General features: G+C 55.6%; 3 protein-coding genes across 3 annotated transcripts; 2 read left to right on the forward strand and 1 right to left on the reverse strand.

The window, feature by feature from the left end:
- The first annotated feature begins 766 nt into the window (after positions 1–766).
- On the forward strand, positions 767–3,598 carry CDEST_05096 (Putative calcium/proton exchanger, sodium/calcium exchanger membrane region). The gene is made up of 4 exons (XM_062921255.1): positions 767–1,866; positions 1,932–2,070; positions 2,138–2,344; positions 2,409–3,598. The coding sequence occupies exons 1-4, from the start codon at positions 1,542–1,544 to the stop codon at positions 3,127–3,129; spliced, it is 1,392 nt and encodes a 463-aa protein (XP_062777306.1). The 5' UTR covers positions 767–1,541; the 3' UTR covers positions 3,130–3,598.
- Position 3,599: 1 nt separating this feature from the next.
- On the reverse strand, positions 3,600–7,096 carry CDEST_05097 (Putative oxidoreductase, molybdopterin-binding domain, oxidoreductase FAD/NAD(P)-binding protein). The gene is made up of 2 exons (XM_062921256.1): positions 4,974–7,096; positions 3,600–4,914 (listed from the first exon to the last, which is right to left on the reverse strand). The coding sequence occupies exons 1-2, from the start codon at positions 6,769–6,771 to the stop codon at positions 3,998–4,000; spliced, it is 2,715 nt and encodes a 904-aa protein (XP_062777307.1). The 5' UTR covers positions 6,772–7,096; the 3' UTR covers positions 3,600–3,997.
- Positions 7,097–8,030: 934 nt separating this feature from the next.
- Positions 8,031–14,903, forward strand: CDEST_05098 (Putative nonsense-mediated mRNA decay protein Nmd2/UPF2). The gene is made up of 10 exons (XM_062921257.1): positions 8,031–9,558; positions 9,781–10,060; positions 10,127–10,171; positions 10,240–12,287; positions 12,343–12,789; positions 12,841–13,128; positions 13,191–13,496; positions 13,553–13,691; positions 13,746–13,848; positions 14,101–14,903. The coding sequence occupies exons 2-10, from the start codon at positions 10,042–10,044 to the stop codon at positions 14,105–14,107; spliced, it is 3,402 nt and encodes a 1,133-aa protein (XP_062777308.1). The 5' UTR covers positions 8,031–9,558; positions 9,781–10,041; the 3' UTR covers positions 14,108–14,903.
- Positions 14,904–15,089: the final 186 nt, after the last annotated feature.

A 15,089-nucleotide genomic window follows, 5' to 3' on the forward strand; every position in this document is an offset into this window, starting at 1 on the left:
CGATTGTCTAGCGGGCGTTGACGGGAGCGGGCGTTGACGGGAAAGGAGAGAGGAATCAGGGGCACACCTGGAATGGTCGGCCAGCGAACGATGACGGCCAAGAAGAACAAGTGTCAAGGTTTTTGTATGACAAGACTTGGCAAGCAGCATCACCGACGGATGCACAACATCAAAGGCAGGCCCGAAGGGGGAGACGTGGTCGGTTGGCGTTGCATTGGTGGAAAGCTTCGCGGCCGGGTTCCGCAGGGGTTTGGAAATTTGTGACGTCGTTGGGCTTGCTTACTTATTTACCCACCGCCAGTTCACAACGCAGCAACACAATGGGAAGGAACGACAACGTCAACATCGTTCGAATCTGCAGGGCCTCTCTGCGCATGTGAATAAGCGCTTGTGTGTGCGTGCGTGTGTATGTGTGTGTTTGTTTGTTTGTTTGGGTGTGTCTGAGACTCCCTCCCGTTCCATCTGTCTTCCTAACCCTTTTTCTCTCCTCTGCGTGGAAACTGCCGCCTCATCCCTTGCTTTGCAACACGTATGGAAGGAAACACAAATTGCGCGTCTGCCTCATCTCATCTCGCACACATACGGTCAGCTAAAGTATCGGCCAGTTGAAGTTTCACGGGTTTTTGGGCGAGCCTTGGGGCGCACGCTGCCGGGTTGTACCCATACACCCGATACAAGCATCCGACTCGTCGACTCGTCCAACAATGCACAGGGACCCTGTCAGAAGGTCTTGGCATGACAGCAAGCTTGGCCGTGCCTTGATTCACGCACACCAGGCTCATCCTCGTCGGATGGTTCTCCAGTGCATGCATGCGTGTTTGCATCTCTGGCTCTTTTGCTGTCTCGCGCCCTCAATCTGTGACCGCATCTCGTAGGCCCTCGGCTGTGAAAAGTTACTGGAGGGCTCCTCCCCCCCTCTCTTTTCGGCGCCTCTTGGCAACCTAAACAGCTGCGATGCCGAATATGTTGGACACGTTCTTCACTTCGAATTGACGGTCCGAAGTACCGGTTCCATCACCTCTTGTTCCGCGGCAGCAACACCAAGAGAAGCTGGCATCCATTCCCCTCGCACCGACTGTCAACTAACAGCAGCGGCAGAAGCAGCAACCACGAGAGAGGCTGATGTTGAAACGGCATCGCCCGCAATCACAGGCAGCGACCCGGCCCAGCCACCCTCCCGGACCAGATATCCCAGTTACCGCCGAGGGCCCCTCAACCCGGCGGACTGGACCACGTTGACCAAGACTGGGAATAAGGACCCTCACTTCCCCATTTCTTAAACATCGTTGCATCTCGTTCCCCATCTCTTGGCCATTCAGCCACACTTTCAAGAGTCTTGGTATTCGGGCTGTTCCACAAATCTTCACCGTCCCGTCCCCTATCCCGGCAATACCGGTCCTGTGTACCCGCTTGGGGATACTTCTCCACGACTATTTACCCTCTCTGAATTTCCGCATTCTACGAACAGTCGCGGCTTGTGTTTGTTTGCCTCGCTCAGCGAACGTGTCGTTTTCTCCATTTAGACGTCCCGACCCGCCGTCATGTCGGCCCCCAGATCCCCGTACCGCCAGACCTATCGTCAGTCGACCGGTTCACGGCGGCGAGAACCAACCCACCCCATCGTCCCGCCCGAGAAGACACGCACTTCGGGCTACTCGGCCCGCGGGGAGCTACCAGTCCACAACGCCCGCCATCACCGAGCCCCGCCGCCGGGAAGCAAGATCAAAGTCAGGCCTTCTGGCGAAAGCGGCCGCAGAGGCTTCCATCCCCTCAAGTTCCTAAAAATAATCTGGAAATCCTCGAGTTGGGCGTCGCTTCTTTGCAACGTCTTCTGGCCTGTCGTCCCCGCCGCCTTTGTCATTCGATGTAAGGCGTCCGCCATGATTGCCGGCCCTCGTAGACACCGGCAGAGCTAACGTAACATGTCACAGACACCCGCCCCAGCGACCATGTCCTAATCTTCGTTCTCACTTACATGGCCATGATTCCCTGTGCCAACCTGGTCGGTTTCGCGGGTCAGGAGCTGTCCCGCAAGGTCAGCCACGTGTTTGGCGTGTTGATCGAGACGACGTGAGCCATCTCCTCACTCTCTCAGACATATATGCTGTGCTTGTCACTTACACGCCCGCGTTTGTAGCTTCGGATCCATCGTCGAAATCATCCTCTTCATGGTGCTTCTAGCAGGCGACCAGTTCACCGTCATCAAAGCCGCCATTCTGGGCTCGATATTGGCGACGATGCTGCTGTGCCTGGGGATGTGCTTTATTGCTGGCGGCTTGCGACGAGATGAGGCCGAGTTCAGTGAAACGGTCAGTGAGGCCGGCAGCGGCCTGCTGCTCACGGCGTAAGTGGAATCCTAGGAGGGAACGCACACACACCCAACGAATGCGCTGACGCCGGATGAACAGAGGTGTCGCCTTGGCCATCCCCGCCATCTTCAGCTACTCCATGGCCAAGTCGCTCACGGTCGAGGAGCTCGACAGCAAGACGCTCCACATCTCGCGCATCGTCTCCGTCCTGCTCATGATAGCCTACGGCGTCTTCGTGTGGTTCCAGGCACGGACGCATCACGGCATCTATGATGCCATCTTCGAGCACGACGAGCAGCGCGACCACGATAAGCGCAAAGATATCAACAAGCCTAAGCTGACGCTGACCGAGTGCATCATCGCCCTCGTCATCTCTATCCCGCTCGTAACCTTCATGGCCATCTACCTCGTCGAGCAGATCCACCCCATCGTCCTGAGGCACGGCATCTCGGACCACTTCATGGGCCTCATCCTCGTGCCCCTCGTCGAGAAGGCTGCTGAGCACCTGACGGCCGTCGACGAGGCGTGGGACAACCAGATGAATTTCGCTCTCTCCCACGTCCTGGGCGCCACGCTGCAGACGGCCCTGCTCAACGGCCCGCTCGTTGTCCTCGTCGCCTGGGGCCTACACAAGCACATGGACATGGTCTTTGAGGTCTTTGACATCAGCATGCTCATCCTGTCCATACTGACGGTTGGGAACTTCCTGCGCGACCAGAAGAGCAATTATCTGGAGGGCTTCCTCTGCGTCATCGTCTACCTCGCCATTGCAGTTGCGGCCTTTTACTACCCCAACCCGCCAGGTCTCGGTGCGCACTGAGCGGTTGCGGGCTGAGGCGTGAGAGAAGAATGAAGGGCGGAGAGCGCGCCTACGACAGTTATGACGATGAAATGTGGGCATACATACATACATAGCCTTTTACCTCATTTTCTTGTTCTTTTTTCTTTCCCCAAAAAAGTAAATCTGTTTCCATCCCACCCTCCCTTTCTCTCAAGGGGTTCCGGTGCGACTGATGGATACAAAAAAATTGTACAAATGGCGGGGAGGTGGCGGCCAGCCCATACCTATTACCGTGACGTGATTCCAGTCCCTCGATGAGGTATTCAGCCAGGGCCCGTGTACGATCGTTTTGCATCTATATTGTATGTACAGAGTACAGAGTAGGATGAATCTTTCTCTGGCTCAACGGAGAGAGATAAGGCGCACGGGAGAGAGACACTGAGCAAGCCTTAACGTAAAAGCGTCATGATCATATTTGTATTTCGAAACACCACACTACTGTGCTATCTAGGTTTGAGCCGCTTATCAAGCTTATTCCGGAGATGCTCGATTTTCCTGTATCTTCCCAATCCAGGCCATCAGATCCCCCACCCACACGCATCCCATGCACACACACACACACCTCCTGAATGGCCAAGTGTCTGGGCTCCGCCGGTAACAACCCGGACATGGTTGTGCGCCATGACGGCCCGAGGCGGTGGAGGCTCGTTTCTGTCTGTTCCGACTTCATCTCCCCTTCCCACCCTGATGACCACCCTTGCCGGGACCAGAGATCGGCAAACCCGTTCGCGGGACGGCGCATGAATAAACCGACATCTGGTCGTCTGAAAGAGCAGAGCCCAGCTTCTAAGGGCCTGGCGGGGCTGGACTCATCTGTTGTTCGCAGAACGGAAACAAATCGACTGGCTTAGAAAAACAATAAGTCGTCTCCCTTCCAGCCGAGCCCAGTGAGGGTGGAGCGCACGCTTGCCTCCAACGCCTCAGGTCCGCACACGAGGACGAGCTCGTCGCCACCGGTTTCGTTAGGGCACGCGCCCACGTACTCCTCAAAAAACTTGTCGTCCATCCTGCCCTTCAGACCTGTCCAAGACGCATTAGGCTTCGTGAGAGTATAGAGCAGGCGGCACCTGTCCGGGTTAGCCGCGGCCATGACGTCGAGATCCTCGCGACAGAGGATGTCCTCCTCGACGCGGTTGCCGTCGAGGACGAGACACCTCGTCGGGTCGGCAGCGTTCTTCATGACGGCCCTCAGGACCTGGAAGATAGGCGTGATGCCCGAGCCCGCGCAAATCATGATGAAGCGCTTGACGGCGCGTTGTGGCTTGCCGGCGATGGAGCACAGCCCGTTGCCGAGGTACTCGAACTTGCCGACGGGGCCCTTGAAGTCGACAAAGTGACCCACGGGGATGGAGTCGAGGGCCTGTGTCATCTTGCCGCCCTCGCGTTCCGTTGTGCTGTAGTATATCTTGATGAGCACGTGCAGCTTGCCCTTGTCGGTGCCCTCCGAGATGGGCGTGTAGGCGCGGATGATGGCTTCGCGGGTGACGGGGTCGCGCAGCCTCATCATCAGGTGTTGGCCGACTGGCAGGCCGACCATCTGCTCCGGGTGCTCGAGTGTGAAGGTGAAGATCTTGGAATCGGACGACACCTTCTTCCTTTCCGAGAGGATGCCTTTAGTCCAGGTCTTGGACTGCAAGAAGACAGACCGTGGCGTCTTGTCGTCGTCCTCCGGCACGACCTCGCCTTCGGCAAGCAGCTTCCGACCCGCCTCGTCCAGGGTGCCGATGTGGTAGTCGGGCATCATCTTTTTGGCATTCTCGCTGTCTGAGCCGGTTTGTTAGTGGGTGGAGGCGCTAGCTACGTGGTGCCAGTATCGGACTTACGGATCGTTAAGAACTCTTCCGACACGTCTTGGCCGGCGGCGCCAAAGATGGACGCGGCACCTCCCGGATGACCCTCGAGGAAGGGGGTGCCGTCGTAGACCTCGCCGTTAACGACGAACCAAGGCTCCTCCTCGCTGCCGTGCTGGCGAAGCTCTTCAATGGTGACGTCGCGCTTGACGGTGTCCTTCGTCATGCAGATGTCCTTGACTTCTTCCGGCTCGAAGGTGTTGTCGGCTTCGCCCTCGATTTTCTCGCCCCAGAAGCCGTTGGAGAGATTACCTCCCGCTTTCTTGACGCGCTCCATCCATCCGCCAGCCATGAGTGCCGGCTGAGTGGGGTGCTCGAAGCGCAGGCTGCGCCCCTCCTTGTGGATGACCACTCTGAACCACGGGTTGTTCATCATGCCCAAAACACTCCAGTACATGTCCCTCGGCTGCACCATCATGCTTTCGTCCATGGCACGGACCATGACGTCTGCCGCGTCGGCGAGCTGAGCAATGGGTATGTCCAGATCCCAGAAGCACCAGCAGAAACTGGTCTCCCTCCAGTCCATGTCGACTCTACCACCGTAGAGGGTCTCGCCTTCCGGGGCCAGCCGATATGCATCTTCGGGGTAGTTGACGTTGGCGAGGAGCCACGTCTTGCCGCGATCCAGGGTGATTTCCACTCTTGTGATCCTCCTGCCGCCGCCGCCATACGCGTACCCGCGGACTTTGTAGGTCTCTGATAGACCACCCAAGGGAACAACTTCGTCGTGAGCAGGGTAGCAGGTGGCGCTATTCGTGTTGAGGTCGTAGATTGCGTATCGCTCGTCCTTCCATACCTCCGGTAGGTCTGCGCTCGCATCTGGGGAGACCGTGGTAGGAAGCACTCGATTGTCGTAGATGTGGTACCAGTTGGTACTTGGTTCCTTTGTGACGATGATCTTCTTGAGCCACTTGACACTCCTGCCGCCGATTTGGCCGGGAATGATGATGCGGACGGGTTTCCCATGGTCAGGGTGCAGCAGCTCGCCGTTCATGCGGTAGCATACCGTCACTCCGCGGTTGGGGTCCATGCACCAGTTGAGCTTGATACTGGTTCCGTAGTAACCGTTGGGCAGCTTGTCGGCACCCTCGAAGCAAACGTACTTTGCACCTCTCTTGGGCATTGCCCGGGCAAGGAGATCGCCGATCGACACACCGGTCCAGAGGGCTGTTGACAAGCCGGCGGCACCCCATGAGAAGCCTTTTGATTTGCGCACCATGTTCTGCTCTTTTCGGCGGTTGCCAGCACATACCAGGGTGACGGGGTAGGTGATCTGTTCGTAGTCCGAGATGAGGTCTCTCAGTGTCATCTTGATGGGGTTATCGACCAGACCCTCAACGGTAAATTCCCAGTCGAACATGTCTTCGTCCTCAACTTTAGGTACGGGCCCGTGGTTCCGAACATAGTGCAGGTCCTTGGTGGTGATGAAGCCTTCGTCGTACAAATCGCTCAGAGGGGCCTCGACGTTGAAGGGGTGGATTCCGGTCAAGCGTATTAGTCGCGGGTCTCGGGTGACATGGTTGTCCGGTGTCTTGAGATCCTCGGCCAGAACCTTGTTGGTTCTTGATTTGGGAGGCAAGGGATAGGTTCGAGATCCCTCAACGCTCGGTTCGTCCAGTAGACCTCCCGAAACCGAATATTCTGATCCGCCGTCGACGCTGTAAGACAGTCCTTCCCTTACAGTAGTAGCCGGACTTGGGGGGAAGCTGAGCTCTGCCTTGGCGAGAGGTTCCCTGAACGCGACGGGGATGGAAGCGGAGAGGACGTCCATGTCTTCTGAGAACCGATGCTGAGCGCTTTTGTGAACTGGGGTCGGAAGGATGTCAGGTATGTATGTGTGGAGGATAAAAAAGCTAGGCAGAGGGCTGTTCTGCGTGGTAGTCACAAGCCGATGAAAAACGGCTTAAGCGTCAGGTATCATGAAAACTGCCGAGTAACAAGGGATAGAGACGTAGCCAAGGGGTCTAATATATGTGAACAGGTAATCAGGGAGTGGGAGGAAGAGGCAATGTTTCGTGGAAGCCGGACATCGGTGTGAATAAGTACCACTTTGGGTGAGTGGGCTGGTGGATGCGAGATTTGGATTTCCTGGAGCCGGGCGTAGTTGGGTGTTTGTGTGGGCAGATCAGACGCATGGCGGGAGGCAACGGATGGAGTCTCGCTGTTTAGCACAAGACAAGCAAGGCAAGCATGGGAATGGCTGGCTGGATTGGACTGGGCTGGGCTGCCGGGGACGGGCAATGCGGGATAGGATGATACACCATCGCATCACCGGATGGAGTGACGCTAGGGCAAGCCAGGCCAAGAGATAACGCTGCCATGGGAGAAGAACGATGGGCGACCCTGAGTCGACCCGGAGCGCACTGAAGGTTAGACGATTCCCCAATGGCCGTTTGCTAAGGTAGTTCCAACCCATGCTGTGCCCTTTTCGAGGTACCTGGCCCTGTGTGCCCTTGTCTGCGGTCGTCTAAGTACCGTGTAAGTGAAAATGACCGCATGCACTTGCGTACACCAAGCGGATATCCAGATCAGGCAACTTAACGGGCACGGCACGGCATCAGGCGAGGAGATGTGACATCCTAGCCCAGGGGGGGGGGCGCTCGAGTATTGAAGAGTCCGCGGAGGAAGACGAACGTTAAGTCATCAACAGACGCGGGTTTCTTATCAGTGAGCGTCATCTTCTTTGCGGCCACCAAGTCGAACGTCAACCATTCGACCGATGCCATTGGGGCGATAAGGGCACAAAGGCAAGGGGGACGAAGGGGGAATTCTCAGCGCGGAGATGCGACAATTGCTAGATTTTTATTTATTCTCGCTGTCCTGGAAGTCCTGATTGGCCAGATAAGGACGATTCGACTCGGATCCACGCCCCTGGGCCCGAATATGGCCCGTGGGAGGGTTCCGGAGCGGGTCCTCGCCTGCTGCAAAACCGGGAACCATGTGCAGCGTCCGCGCCGGCTGTTGCTGTTTCGGCCTCTGCGACCTTTGTAAGCCCCAAAGATGTGCAATTGCGGACGCTCAAGCTGCATGCCTTCGTCTTTTATCATCCCTTCAGACGCCCGTTTTAACAGCCAAGGGATGGGGGGTGGGTGGGTAGGTGTTTAAGTCTCTTGAAGACTTATCGCAGTACCAGTAGTTTCCTGTGCAATGGTCAGCAGAAACAGAATGCAATTGCAATTGCAATTGCAAATCACCCAGAGTTTAAAACAGGCGCTGATAACTCTTGACGTGTAAATGCCGAACTTCTTCTATCAATGATGCTCGCTACAATACCTGGGGCCTGCTTGTCCGGCGAGCATCCAAAAGAAGAAGAAACCATCAGAACACAACGCTTCTTGGCTTCTCGGGTGGCTCTGTCAACGACGTGGCGGGTCACACGATATACTGAGAATAAACTGGTCCTCGTGGCATTCACAGTCTCCTGCTTTGGCCGCGGGTGTGGTGGCAGTTGCTTGAGCGACAACATGCTGTGCTAGGTCATGCCGTGGGAATGCAACGAAAGCTTGCTATCCATTCTGTGATCCCGAAGCCCTCGTTCCGCCGGTAACGCATGGCCAACATGGGCAGCCTGGATAGAAATGGCCCAAGGACCCAAGAACAGTCCCCAGCTCGCGCTTTTCGTCGAAAATGCAGTTCTAAGATACGAAATCGACCTGCAAACCAGCGGGGTTTCTCAGGTTTGCATTGCATCGCCTAGTACTTAGTCACAGACAGTATGATGATGTGGCTGGTGACCTGTACCCCAAATTGGCGACTTGTGCTAGGGGCTCGTTTGCCGTTGAACAACTGCCAGGAATTGTGGAAGTTTATCGTTGACCTGTCGCCTGTGATGTTGATTTCGCGTGCCCCCCCCCCCCCCCCGGTAGAACCAGGTCCCTCACATTGTGTGGCAGATTGTTGATGGTAAAGGAGCCTCGGTTTATAGAAACGCTGCATGGCCATTGATGAGTTGTCGCGAGTCTCTGATTTAGTTTTGAAGGGGACTTGAGGGCAAGGAAGCGTGGGCTAGTGTTAGTCAAGATCAAGCCACAACGACAGAGCTGCCAGATGTTTAGCAAGTTGCGTATTGAGACCTACCGCCTCGCACACGTCAGTTTTCCTCAGCTCGCCTGATTGAAAAGAATTTGCCACGCTTAACAGCCCAGTTTACCGAGCGTTCAAGCGCATAGATATGGAAGCCGTCGTGTTCCGGTCAAGTCGGTCAGAACACATAACTGTAAGCTTCGTCCGACCCAGTTCGATTGTGTCGTCGGTAAAGGTGCCGAGGAGGTCCGGGACCCGCATGTTCCACTTTTCCGCTTCATTGTAAATCCCTCCGAAGTCACTTCTCCGACAGCTGGGTGTGAGGCAGCGGCCCAGTTGTCCATGACGCTCACCGCCCGGGGCGCTAAAGCAACCGTGAAGTACCCTGCACAAATCAGGAAGCTACAGGCCTACAGCAGTGGCCACGCGCTGAGGGCTAGGTCACTCTATCAATATCCTGCGGCACCTGGCTTCAGAGACAATTTTCACTGACCAGCCTGCCTTGCGCTGGAAGCCGACTCAAGTAAGCAGTGAGGTATGATACAGAGTAATTACCCATGTACCCGGCGTACTGCACATAGTAGCGCATCACCACTTGGATGTCCAACGAGGCTGGCTCCTCCTTGTGGTGTGTGGGGGAAATGTCTAGAAGCGTGTGAATTCGAGGTCGCTACCAGACGCCCGCTAAACCCAACCGCCTCCGCCGCTGAGTTTCTGCACATTGGCTACGGGCAACAGCTCATCACGTTCACGTCAGGTCCAGAATTCTTTCGGCACCGCCAAACTTCAACGGCACCGAATTCCACAATCCGACAAGACCATCCGCGCTTTCAGGCACGGCCTGCTGCTGCAAACGATCTTACCGATGCCGGCCCATGTTGACGCGCAGAGCCACATTCGTTTACAACACTCAATCCCATAGCATCAACTCCCGACTTCATCGCCGCGACCCTGCCTTATGTAGCCCTCGTCCGCATTCGACCTACCCACACACAACAAAACACTCACACGATCCGCCATGGATCGTGCAAGGAAGCGTCAGTCCTACCCGCTCGTCGCTTTGTCTTGCATCTCTTTTGTAATCCGCTGACACCACCATTCAGGCGAATTGCGCTCCCTAAACACTCGCGCCTGGGATGGCGACCACGGTTCGTACATCATGCCGCAACCCCACCATGCTGAAAGCCCCTCCTCTAACTGCTTCCTGCCCACACAGATGTGTTTGCCGTCAGCAAGTCGCTCGATTCATCCCTGAAGAAGAACACCGCTTTCATCAAGCGACTTCGAACCGCCATCTCTGCCGCCACTCTCAACACTTTCCTACAAGAGATCCGCACCCTTAGCCTCCATAAGTACCTCTCCGAGATTGTCTCCGCTTGCTACGAAGGCCTCTGCAGGCTCAAGTCCCCCGGCGAGATCGAGGCCGGCGTCGAGATTGTCAGCGCTCTGCACCAACGCTTCGGCTCCAGCGAGTTCACTGAGTACTTGGGATGGCTACTTGGCAAGGGAATGGCAACACCTGACAAGAGCTTGCTCAAGTCACTTGCCCCCGAGGTCCGCGAGAGGGAGGAGAAAGAGCGCTTGACGCGCCAGCGAGTGCTCCTGCGTGTCGTTACTGAACTTTGGCTCGTTGATGTTCTCCGAACCCTCGATGACGTTACACGGCCCGACGATGCCACCAAAGGCGCTACAGGCAAGGTGGCCGAGCTGAAGCCCAGGGCTCAAGTCAACAAGAGCGGCGCTGCCGAGCCCTTTCCCCTCGAGGTTCTCAAGGATTTATTGGGTCATGACAGGGAGCACGTCAACTTACCGCTACTCGTCATTTTCGTCAAGGCTTTCAGCTGGGATATTCTGGGTGTTAAGTCCTCGGCGGCCGAGGGTCGCAAGACGGTAGAGGAGGATGGCGCAACCAAGGCGGCCAACGGCACCGCACAGGGGGACAGCGGCGGCGAAGACCAGGCCAGCGATAACGACGGCCAACCGTTTACACCTCCCGAGCTCCAGGAAAAGTTCAAGACCATCCTGAAGAAATATTTCGAGGATGTCAAGAGTCACGTCGTCCGAGACCAGAAATCCATCCACTCCCAAGCTCGACGAAACGCCGAGGCTTACGTAAAGTCCGGCGAAGTCTTCGAGGATCGGCAAGCGAACTTCGAGAAGCAGCTCAAGGCCCAGGAGCGGCTTGTGGCAAATGCCCAGGCCATCGCGGATGCTATTGGCGCCGACATGCCTGATCTTAAGGAGAGCGACGACTCGCTAGCGAACACCAACGGTTCCATCGGTTTGGTCAAGGCTGGCGATTATCTGCGAGGCCTCGGTGACGGTGCTGGAATTTGGGAGGATGAAGACGAGCGACGCTTTTACGAAAACCTGGTCGATCTGAAGGGCAAGGTTCCGGGAATCCTGCTCGACGACGGCAAGAAAAAGAAACCGGATAATGAAGAGCAAGTCGGCAAAAAAATCGACCCGGCAGATGCCCCTGACGCACCAAAGGCTCCTGACGTGGGTGAAGACCAGTCCACTTCCATCGCTAACAAGACGATTGGTGCCCAGGTCGATGCTGTGCTAGCTCGGTTGCCAGACCTCACCAACAAGGATGTCATAGACCAGGCCGCCATCGACTTCTGCTACTTGAACTCGAAGGCCTCTCGTAACAGGCTGATCAAAGCTTTGACTGAGGTTCCTAAGGGTCGAGGCGATCTCCTGCCATCATGGTCGAGACTTGCTGCAACTTTGGGCCGATACATGCCGGACATTCCCAAGGGTCTTGTTGATTATCTCGACGCGGAATTCCGCAGCCTCCAGAGACGAAAGGACAAAGACTTTCTCGGTCAGGTTCGATTGAGCAACATCCGGTACCTCGCCGAACTGACCAAGTTTGGCATCGTGCCGGAGCATGTGGTGTTCCACTGTCTCAAGGTCAGCCTGGACGATTTTTCAAGGATGAACATTGAAATCATTTGCAATCTCTTGGAGAATTGTGGACGTTACCTTCTGCGGAACCCGGAGACCTCGCCGCGCATGGCGACTTTTCTCGAGACGTTGCAACGCAAGAAGTCTGTCCAGCACATTGGACAGGCCGAGCGTATGCTCATAGAGAATGCTGTCTACTACGTCGACCCTCCTGATCGGCCCGCTATCCAGCAAAAGGAGCGGACGCCCATGGAGCTGTTTATCCGCAAGTTGATCTACATGGACATGACTAAGCGTAACTACAGTAAGATCTTGAAGCAGATTCGCAGACTTCACTGGGAAGAGGCTGAGGTAAGTGGAGGAATCGAGAGACCATGCGCCTCTTACAGGACTAACTTGTCGAAAGGTTGTCGGTATCCTCGAGAAGGTATTTTCCAAGCCTGGTAAAGTCAAATATGGCAACATTCACCTCCTTGCCATCCTCCTCAGCGCACTCTACCGGTACCACCCGGCTTTTGTGGTCAGAGTCATCGACAACGTCATGGAATCCATTTGTTTCGGCCTGGAACAGAATGACTTCAAGTTCTACCAACGTCGTATCTCCGAAGTCAAGTACATTGGTGAGCTCTACAACTATAGAATGGTCGAGCATCCAGTCATTTTCGACACCATGTACAAAATCATGACATTTGGTCATGGCGGTCCTCCCATCCCCGGTCGACTGAATCACTTCGACCTGCCCGACGACTTCTTCCGCATCAGGTTGATTGCAACCATCCTGGAGACATGCGGCATGTACTTTGCCAAAGGTGCAGCAGGCAAGAAATTGGACTACTTCTTATCTTTCTTCCAGGTTTGTGTAATGCTAGTATTGATGTTGCGGACTTGGACTGACACAGTGCAGTACTACATTTACACCAAACAGTCTTTGCCCATGGACATTGAGTTCATTGTTCAAGACACGTTTGCACTCACGCGACCCCAATGGAAGCTGGCATCCAACCTGGAAGAAGCCTCAAAGGCATTTCAACTGGCCATAGCCCAGGATCAGAAGGTCTCGGGAGCCGACAAGACCCTTGAGGTAGATGACGCATCGATTGGTTCTTCTTCGGACGATGAAGATGGAGATGAGCATCTTCCCGAAGCGGAGGCCGACGAGGAGGAATCGGACTCTGGTGATGAAGGCGCCGAGGTAGGAGAAATTGCTCATCTTGTCTGTGTCGACGCAAACTGTGGCTAACAGACGGTGAACAGGACCACGACATGGACATGTCACACGCAGACTCTGACAGCGAAGATGAAGCCATTGTCGTCACCCGCCAACAGGAGCGGATCGACCCGGAGGCTGAAGCGGAATTCGAACGTGAGTACGCCAAGATGATGGCCGAGAGTCTGGAGTCGCGCAAATTCGAGCGCAAGCCTCTCTTTGATGTGCCGCTTCCCGTGCGGGGCAAGTCAAAGGAAACGGCAACAGGATCAGAGCCTGTAGAGACTGGAGCCCCCACTGCCAGCACTACGATGGCCTTCTCTCTCCTGACGAAGAAGGGCAACCGCCAACAGGTCCGTATAGCTTGGATATATCGGTCAAGTAATGGCTTTCCTGACCTTTGCGATAGACTCGAACCGTGGAGCTTCCTTCGGACTCAACCTTCGCTGTCGCTATGAAGACACAGCAACAGGCTGAAAGGGAGGAACAACAGCGCATCAAGAATCTTGTCTTGAACTACGATCTTCGCGAGAATGAGGATCCCGATGGTAATGACCGCCTTACGTTGCTGCAATCAAACCCAAATGTTCACAACGCCCAAGCAGGCCACGAGAAGCCGACATCCTACCACCACAACCGACCGGACCGCGGCAAAGACCGTGGGGGACAGCGGGTCCGCAAACTTCAGCTAAGTGACGTTGATTGGTACGAATCATCAATCAAGCATGGATCGGGCTTCGCGCGGGCGGCTGCACTTGATTTCAACCCGGACGCGGAGTCTGGCAACGATGCAGGGCAGTCGGCAACTCCCACACATCAACATGGCATTGCATACAAGCGTTGCATGCCGGTCATGGGTTCTGCGTCCAGGCTGGAAGTTCGGAGGGAACAGCCTCGCCGAGTTCGCAAGTACCAGTAGAGTTTGCTAACGACGGGGAACCCTCGCTCGGACTACAGGACGTGAAGAAATCAACAAGCGCAAAACTAGATTTTGGGCGCAACACATCATCGCAGCCTAACAGACGCCGCCGACGCATGTCGCTGAGACTCCGCAGTCGCCGAGATCTTGCAACCGGAGGACGGCTTACAAGCTTACCAAGGCACAAGGAGGATGCCGGGTGCAAAAGACAGTCGAGATCACCACAGTTGTCGAGGCTTTAAAGACATCCACTCAACTGACAATCCAGACTCATAAGCCAAGCGTACTCTGGCCAAGACCAAGACTCGTGGCAGACCGGCAAGCAAATTCTCCACAAAGAGCGATCAGGTATTGGGGGAGGGGGACTGTTCCGTATGTGGAGAGCCATGGGTTGTCAACCGCGGACCCGAGTCGGGGTTCGTTGGGTGGAGAGATAGCGAGGTGGGGATGGAAGAGGTGAATGGATATGACGGCCGGGGCAAGGCAGATAGGTCTTCAGTATCTTGCCCAAGCATGTGGCATGGCGCCTTCGGGATCCGATGCTGTCATTGTTGCAGCCAGAGACATTTCGACAACTTGCTTCTGCCTTTGATTACGGAGGAGACTCACATAGTTCGTGCATGAGAACATTCCTTTAGTAGAGAGAAGAGGGCAGTGCTTGCCTCGTCCATTTAGATGGGAAGAGAGAATACGGTCAGTATGCTTTACGCAAACATGGATTGTGTCTGGTCATCTCTGTGCCTGAGCTCGCCTATCATGGGCGGCATTTCAGTTAGGAGTAAGGACCTATGTGATGGCGATGGCCAAGATAGCCGTTACGGCGGAGCGGGCGTGCGATTCTGGTCCTGTACAATATTCACAAAGGTGGACACGCCGGTTGCGGGTGTGGCTTGCAGCAGGTCAAGAGCATGGACGGACGGAGTGGAGTATCTTGAGAGGCACCCGGTGGGCACTGTTGGATCGGGACGTGATGCGTTGGTGCTTCTTGGCAGGCATCAGAGGAAATAAGAAGTGCACCTGTTTCAGT

Source organism: Colletotrichum destructivum, chromosome 3 (assembly GCF_034447905.1).
Source record: "Colletotrichum destructivum chromosome 3, complete sequence".
Taxonomy (NCBI): domain Eukaryota; kingdom Fungi; phylum Ascomycota; class Sordariomycetes; order Glomerellales; family Glomerellaceae; genus Colletotrichum; species Colletotrichum destructivum.